Source organism: Rhamphochromis sp. 'chilingali' (assembly GCF_963969265.1).
Source record: "Rhamphochromis sp. 'chilingali' genome assembly, chromosome: 1".
In the NCBI taxonomy this organism is placed as follows: domain Eukaryota; kingdom Metazoa; phylum Chordata; class Actinopteri; order Cichliformes; family Cichlidae; genus Rhamphochromis; species Rhamphochromis sp. 'chilingali'.
This window is the reverse complement of record NC_137929.1, coordinates 32108751-32117662: the sequence shown is the minus strand read 5'-3', so window position 1 is coordinate 32117662 and position 8912 is coordinate 32108751. Positions and strand designations below refer to the sequence as shown.

General features: G+C 40.4%; 1 protein-coding gene across 2 annotated transcripts; it reads left to right on the top strand.

Moving 5' to 3' along the window:
• Nucleotides 1–5606: 5606 nt before the first annotated feature.
• LOC308395013 (placenta-specific gene 8 protein-like) lies at nt 5607–8530 on the top strand. 2 transcript variants are annotated; one of them, XM_080879668.1, is made up of 4 exons: nt 5607–5622; nt 7093–7203; nt 7415–7560; nt 8024–8530. In XM_080879668.1, the coding sequence occupies exons 1-4, from the start codon at nt 5613–5615 to the stop codon at nt 8117–8119; spliced, it is 363 nt and encodes a 120-aa protein (XP_080735794.1). In that variant the 5' UTR covers nt 5607–5612; the 3' UTR covers nt 8120–8530. The 2 variants fall into 2 exon arrangements, with proteins under 2 accessions (XP_080735794.1, XP_080735793.1); XM_080879667.1 differs by lacking the exon at nt 5607–5622 and adding an exon at nt 6754–6859.
• Nucleotides 8531–8912: the final 382 nt, after the last annotated feature.

Genomic DNA, 8912 nt, shown 5'->3' with positions numbered 1-8912 from the left:
ACCCTTTAGGGCTAAGCCCCGGGTGTTTCAAATGTCTGGCTCCTCCTCTGGTCAGAAGTTCTTATTTTGTGGAGAAACCATCAAATACCATCCGGATAAAGACCATCAGCTGTGCTGTACTGCTGCTGTCGACGGACTCGTCACACTGGATGCTAAACCAACTGCACTTTGCCAGATCCTGATCCAACTGATCGGCCAAGTTCCCGGACATAGGCGACACTCTTCTAACAATTGTAGTTGCCCCCAGCTGGACATCAGAGAGAGTGGAGATTACATCGTTTCCATATTTCTCGTCTTTAAGCACAGTTTTTGCAATTATCATCATTGCTTCTTTGAAATACTCCCCGTCTAAAAATGCCTTCTTTTTCTTAATCATGAAATGTGTAGCTCTAAATGAGGCTTCGGTTGCTTTTTGAGAGTTTTTCACCGGTCTCGTGAAAAAAGACTGCTGTTTGCTCAAACCTGCCTTTAATTCGCGGGCCTTTTCCGCTCGCAGTGTGCTGCCCTTTGGGTAGTTAGCATGGTAGCTTGTGTGACACGTTCGGAAATGTCTCTCCACGTTGTGCCGCTTTGCCGTTGCCACAGTTGCCCCGCAAATGAGACACACGCATGAATCTTTCACAGAGGTAAAAAAGAACTCTTCCTCCCATTCACTGTGAAAATTATATGTTTTCTTCCTTTTTTCCGCCATGTTTTCCTCATCTCCTCACCTTTGCCTTTGCTGGTCTTCACGGCAACTGTTTCCGTGGAGACCAGCTAGCACTAAATATTAGATCATGATCTAATATTTAATAATAAATTTTTTTTTATATATTATCTCTAACAAATTAACGCCAATGCAATTGTGATTAAAAAAAAATAGCAAGAAAAAATAAAAATAGATGCAGCTTACTGGTAAGTTGTTATGGTGAGCTATTTTTAGAACAGGCCCGCGGGCGACTCATGTGGTCCTTGCGGGCGACCTGGTGCCCGCGGGCACCGTGTTGGTGACCCCTGATGTAGACTGTGCGTCAGATATATTCAATTAGCCAAAAAAGCCCAGAGATAAAGTTTTGTGATCTGCAGATCCAGGACTACACTACATCCAAGATCAAATGACACATCCAAGATCAAACCATCGCGCTAACCGTGAGCTCGCTAATCCGGTTCTCCGAACACACCTTCCGTTGACGATTAGTACAGCTGGACGCAGTAATGTGACATCACTGGGTGTCGTAAAAGGGGCTGCGCATCGATAGTAGAAACATTGATCGGCAACCCTCTGATTGGTCGGCGAAAATGTCGAAGGAGTGCGCTCGGCTCGGTATTTTTCGGCAGCAGAGCAAGAACTCCTGAGTGAGGGATTTCAGGAGTTTCAGAGTTTAATCAGAACGCAAGGGAACACTGCAAAGGCTGCAAAAGCAAGGAGAGAGGGCTGGCAGAAAGTTGCTGACAAATTAAACTCGTAAGTAATTTAATAATAATAATAATAATATATTGGATTTATATAGCGCTTTTCAAGGCACCCAAAGCGCTTTACAATGCCACTATTCATTCACTCTCACATTCACACACTGGTGGAGGCAGCTACGGTTGTAGCCACAGCTGCCCTGGGGCAGACTGACAGAAGCGAGGCTGCCATATCGCGCCATCGGCCCCTCTGGCCAACACCAGTAGGCGGTAGGGTAGATTTATTATATTACACTATATTATCCAATATTATATTACATTATATTATATTGTTATATTATATCCTCTTTCACATTAGAGCCACAACAGGACCCACTAGAACATGGGAACAAGTAAAAGTGAAATATAAGAATATTCTATAGAATGGTAATATTTATCACTTATATTGCTTTTAGTCTCTTGGAAAGAGACCCTGAAATAATCTGTTTGTTTGTTTATAACAGCAACCAAGAAAAGGGCAGAGGAAAAAAAGACAGGTGGTGGTCCTGCACCCCCTCGTCAACAAGTTGGTTAAGTAAATAATATCCTCACGGGAAAATCGATATCTCTCAATGAGCACACTGTCGCGCTGAGCTAAAGGATCCTGTCTGTCCCGCAATATATGCTGAATTCTGAGGACTCTCCTTATCAATCTTGCACCTTCCGCAATGGGTTGCTCGCGTAAACGGACAGGACATGGCTGCGACAGGCTTCCCAAATCCACCTTGGCTTTTATAGCCGTGGTCTCTCATCTTGATTACACGAAGTAATTTACAATTACTACTCTGAAATATGAATTACATCTGTAATAATCACATACATGTAATAGAATGTTAATAGTACATTTCCCTTTTTTAGGAAATGACCTGTATGTATCTGTGTGACATCAATAAAAGGATCAAGTGCTGCATTATCTTTAGTTACATTGATGTTATTTATTTATCGCTGTTGCTTTCGTATAAATGAAGCGGACATACCTGCGTGGCCGCGATCTAATCCTGTTTACATAAAGTAAACCTGCTCCCGAGCAGGTTTACGCTTACGGCTCTGTTGCTATGACAGCAAGTCCCGGATGAGCTTCGGGGAACCGAACGATCCAAGATCACGCGAAATCGTCAACAATCTAATCCAGCTAACTTACTTAGCGAGGTACGAAGAACAGGCCCCAGAGTGATGGACCTACAGCAGGCATAACTGAAGTTAATCCAGGGGTTAGCTGCACAGAGATAACCGCAAAGCATTAAAAACATAGCAATTACTAGCACACAGCAGCTACAAGTACGTATGTGTGTAACATACTTATAAGAGCCTTTGGTTTACATAGCATGACATCAACAACCATATCAGACACTAGTTCAGACAACTGAGCTCCTTACCAAGGACAGCCTGTCACATCCTTCTCTCCTGTTCACTCCACAGTCTGTCTGTTCAGAGGACCTGAAATATTATATGGATGAAATCTTACAGTCGAAGCTGAACACAGAGTGAGTGGAGCTCTGCAGCCAGATGTGTACAGCTGTTTCATTTAGTGAAGCACATTCACCAACAACAACATGAACACATTCTATATGAGTTCACATTTTTTAAAATTATGTTTACTCAATAGGCTAATAAACAATTTGATCTTTTTCTTAGGGAAGATGTGGGTTTCTCATTATGTTTTTTGTTTTTTTAAAAATCAGTAAAAAATGTTATACTGTACAGCAGATTAATGTGACGGCAATGCAGAGGCTTCAGAACATGCCTTAGAATCCTCTGATTTAAAATATTTCTTCAACATTAAATGAATCCAGTAACAGTTGTCAGTATTCATTACCAATATTTATTAACATTACTTAATTGCCTGTTGATAATTAATTCATCAAACTTTATTTTTCAAGTTGTAAACAAATACATTTTTAAACAGCGTTTCTGTGGCTACCACAGTGTATCTCAGTTCTATGCAGTAACCTGAAGTGTCCCCGCGAAAGCGTAAAACTGTAGTAACGCGTGCAAAGCAGACACTCGCTCGTGCACAATGGCTTCTTTGTTCTTCTTTGTTGGTGCAATTGGTATGAGAAAAATGTCATTCTATACAAACTATCGTGCAACAGGACAATGACTGTAACAGAAAAGAGCTTGACCTAAATGCTGTGGTGAGACCTCTGTATAAATAGACACCTACAAACCTCAATGAAAAGGTGGGCAAAAATTCATGCACAATAAGATATGAGAGTCAAAGTTGTTCAAAGAACAGTGATGGTATGTGCTTAATTTTTCACACAGTGCTTCTGCATTTTTGACGTAGTTATCACTACACAGGGGCAAATATTAATATGTGAAGTGTTTTTGGCCTTCTGATATTGGATTTGCTTAATGTTAAGACCCGAGGCCTGACCTACGAACCAGAATTTGGGCCAACTGAGGAAACTTGAGGTATTATCTGCAGTCTGAATATTGTAAAAGTTATTCAATTCATACTAGGGGAACCACTGGAGACCTAACTTGCTCTGGAGCAGATTATAGTGTAAAATAGAGATCAACAGGTTTGCTTTGAGGCTTCAAATAAGATAGATTTTATTAACATCTATATAAATTTGGCACAAATGCTAAGGAAATTTGTATTGTGTTGATTCTTTTTTGTAACAATGCTTCTTGGTAATAAATATTAAGCGATTGGTAGGCCTGTTTGTTTCCCCTTAAATGGCGCTGCATTTGTAAGGTTGTGAGTAGAGATTGTTGAGATCCAATTGTAATAATGCATAATGATAATACTACTAATAATAATGATAAGACATTTTTATTCATGCTGTCGCTTTGAAATGCTGTGGCACAAAAACTGTTTTGTATTCTAAAGAACAAAACTTCCTGACACAGTAAGATTCTTTTTCTTTTCTTTGGGGGTCCTGCTCTAATTCGTATCACCGCTGGGATTCCTGCCTGCTATGATGGGTCACTGTAATCTAATTGCCAAATAGCATAACTTTATATCATAAAGTCCTGTTCAGTGGCTTCCAATCATCTGTCGTTAATGAAATGGAAGCAGGTTTCCAACTTGGAGAGGTACTAGGGCTCACTCCACATAATGCTGAAACTTGCATCTAGAAGGTCAACAGCAGAGTCGATAGCAGGATGAGCTATTTGGCAGTGGCAGAGACGATTTGGCAGGGTTTTAATGGACCAACCAACATAGTCAACTCTGCTGCTTAACCCACTCTGCTAGACAGATTAAATAAAAAAATTAAAAAAAAGTAGAAAGTAAATAAAAAATTAATGCAATAATTTGCAAAAATGGAAGGATCACATTTCAAAAAAGGTGGGACAAGGGCAACAAACTGTTGTTTTTAAAGTTTTGTCTGCGTCTGTAGTTTTGGAAACATGAGTGTGAAGTTGGACCATTGGACCACACGTACAATACACGGACGTGGTGACAGCACTTCTTTATTTTACATTCGGTTTTACTGTTTTACAATGGGACACAGACACTCCCGCTCCGCTGTCACGTCCGCTCTCCTCCCCTCCGACTGTCACTGTGAACATAAAGAGGCACAATCACATTCACATCCCCTGTTCACCCCGCCCCTGCGCTGCCCCTGGAGCTCGCAGCATCACCCTTCCTCTGCAGCCGGCCAGAGACCACACCCAAGGCACACAGATATTTTTTGCTCAACAAATTACAATTGTGATGGACCGAGTTGAAAAACAGGAGGAGCCCCGGAATTATTAGAAAAATATAGTTTCCATTTATTTAACCCCCAAAAATTATATTTACAAGACTAATAAATGTTGAGCTCATAAAAGAGGTCAAAGAAACAAAACTGAACTCAGGCAACGACTGCAACCTTAACAAACCAAATGACTGCCCAAACATACATAATTGACCTAAACATGAAATGACATACAAGGGTATATATAATGGCTGATCAGACCATTGTGACACATGAGGGGTAACAAACAAAACACAATCATAAATCACAAACGATGCAGTACAATCTAGTTTGTTAATAAACTAAACACTAAAGAAGAAAATCAAAACCCCCATTAAACCCTAAACTCAAATATTTAATTAAATACAAATACTTTGTTTTTAAAGTAAACACACATTCCCCCCTTCAGCAGGAAGTGGTGGTGTGGTCCAATTATCTTCCTTTGTATTTAATGGTTTCAAACCCTGGTTACCATTTTTTGTCCAGCAACGCCCAGGGATGATGGCAGGTAAGAAATAAAAAGACAAAAGTTAGTCAGAAAGCAAAGAAATTAAGTAGTATGAATACATAAGTAAACTAAATGTGCGCGCTTACAAATAGAACAAATGTATCCAAACCAATCAATGAAGTTATTGGCAACTAAAATGTATTACTATGTTCAAAATGAAGAATGAAAATACAAAAGTTACCGACTTTAGAGTGTGGCCACGGGTTTGGCCATCACAACAATATTCCAGTGATGTTAATAATAACATTTTTGGTTTGGCAACATTTTTTACATCAGACATCTTGTAGCCTGATGTAAAAATCCTAGATCCTTGTTACAGCCCAGAGGACCTGGCAAACATGTTAGCCCCTGTGTTACTGAAATACATCAACCTTTTAGGGATGCTATAGACACATGTAAAGTCTGCTGAAGAAATAAACAACGATGAGACAGCTGGAAGCTAGCTAAAACTTTTCATGTTTCCATATATTTTTTGGATACAAGTTAGTTAAATGCAATTCAATCTAGGTGTCAAGGCTGTCTGCAGGCAGGCAGGATAAAGGACCCAATATGCAGATTCGTGGAGGCGGAATCCAAAGTCCACTGCTTTATTGCAGGCCAAGTCACAAAACGGAACAAAACTTAAACTGAACCATGAACGCTGAGAACAGAAACACACAGGCCAATCTGAGGGTACGACACAACACTGACACAAAGAAACATAGGGCTTAAATACACTGAGGAAGTCATCAAGGAATTAGAGACAGGAGGGGAATACAGCTGGGAGGAATGAGACCTAATGAGAAAGGGGGAGGGACGCTAGGTAACGCTGACATAAGACATAACCCTTCAAAATAAAACAGGAAACAATTCACAAAGACGCAGACTAAGAAACACGGACTTTACACAGAGGGAACACACGGGCAAAGGCTAAGCACAGAACTAAACCTTAAACCAGAATAAAGTGAAACATAGATTTATAATAATAATCAACAAAGCACAACAAGAGAATCAGAAAACAATCCATAATGCAAAATTAAACGAAAACATAAGAACTCAGAATCCTGGGTCAGAATGACCCAGAACCGTGACACTAGGATTTTCTTGTCATCCATCCAAGCATCCATCCATCGCCTTCTGTTTGTCTGGGGTCAGGTCATCAGGGCAGCAGCCTAATGGAGGATGCCCAGATCTTTCTCTCCCCACCCACCTTCTTCAGCTGATCCGGGGGAACACCAAGACGTTCCCCTGGATCAAGGTGAATGCAGTTTATAAACTGAGTTCATGAGTTTTAAAAGATATACTCATAATTTTAGTGTCAAAGGTTTTTGCAGTGATTTACACTAATAAGGAAATGTAAAAATATCCACACTATGGACAGTAATATCTCAAACCAGCTGTTATCTTTTTCATATTTGATTTCTCCGTACACAGAAGCAACAACCACTATAACCCTTCAATGCGTCTCCATTTCTACCCTCTTTCCTCCAGAAATGGCCGTCTACCAGCAGCCCACCCAGGTAGTGACGGTCACCACCACTAATCTAAACCATGGGGAGTGGAGCACTGGCCTCTGTGATTGCTTCAGTGATATGGGCACTTGTAAGTTAATCTAGCAAACTCTATAAACAGTAGTGGTTTTTGCATTAACACTCTCCACAGACTTTTATTCAGAGAGTCTTGAGTATCTGAGGATCTAAAGTTGGGGCTGAAGTCAGCATATAAAACACAGGATGCACAAGCCAGTAATGAAAGGACAACTTATTCAAAGTGAAGTAAACGTGTTTCTGCATATTCTTCTTCTTCCGTCAAGGTTGCTGTGCCCTTTGGTGTTTTCCCTGCATGCAGTGTGATACAGCCAACAAGCACGGCTGTTGTTGCTGCCTCCCAGTCCTGGATGTATGCTGCGTGGTGTCGTCTTTGCTCCGCAAGTCCATCAGAGAGCGCTATGGGATCTATGTAAGGCTGGGAGTGGGGGAGGGTCAAGGTTATTATTGTTAGCTAAAAACTAAACTGAGGAGAGATAACCTATAACAAAGGCCGTGTGAGGTGTTGAGGAACCAGGACACCCTGATAAGAAGTGGGCTCCTGGAACAAGACAGCATAAATGGGTCCTCGCTTACTCGCTAACGGAGATTTGCCACATTAATGCGGTTTTAACTCGCTAACGCTGACAGGACTAATATATATATTAGTCCTGTCAGCGTTAGCGAGTTAATGCGGATTGTCCCGTGCAAGGCGCATTAGCATTAACGTGTTAGCGCCTTGACCCTCCCTCTTAATTATTCAATTATAATTAAAATTTAAATCATCTGCGTACTTAGTTTTCATGAATAGTTGGATGGGCCATTGCTATGAATTGTGCGATTGTGCTTCATTCTTGTCTCTCACTCTTCTCCTCTTCCTCTTCTCCATCCTGCAGGGCTCATGCTGTGATGACTGGTGTAAAGCATTTTGCTGTTACATGTGTTTCTGGTGCCAGATGCATCGCGAGGTGAAGATCAGGAACGGCCTGTAGCTCACCATCTCAATGATGGTCACCACTCAAGTTGTCAGAGGACAGTATGTAACCATTTTGGCTGTTTGTTGGGTGAATATGACAAAGTTATTTGGTATAATTTTGAGATGACACAATAAATATGAAAAGTTGATTTCTGCTTCTACAGTATTAGGCAAAAACAAAGAATTTAGCCTGACACACGAGCTGCTTTTTCATCGCCACAACAAGAATTTCTAAGTTCCTGTGCTCGTGTGGTTCAGTGCAATATGTAGAATCAAGATTTTTTTAGCTTTGGCAGCATGTTGGGTATAAAATATAATTGAGAACGTTTGTTTACTCTGGCCAGAAAAATCTGTGTAATTTCACATGCTCACAGTTATTGTAATCTTTCTGAACTTTTGCTGAAATAAAAAAATATTCATCTTTTTTGCTCAGGTTAAGACAAACCTTTCTGTCTTTGTGTCAAGTCTGAATATTTGAGTCCTTGCCTCTGTGTTAATTAGCATCCCCTCATGTCTCCTCACTCTCAGCTCTCTAATATTTCTAGTATGTTTTTTTTCTAGTATAGGTTTTGGTTAGTTTTTTCGGATCCCCTTTACATTCTTGCATTTTTCATTTGCTCATCGTCCAAATAAATGGTTCATTTTCAGTTTAACCTCACCTTCCAATGAGTGTGCATTTTGGATCATGAACACTCACCTCTTCAAGTTTTGACAACTCACCCTTGACTTCTAAGTTGGATTCAGCTTATTTTAATTTTATTTATCACATGTCATAGTGACAGATCATAATAATTGCTTTATATTGTAAA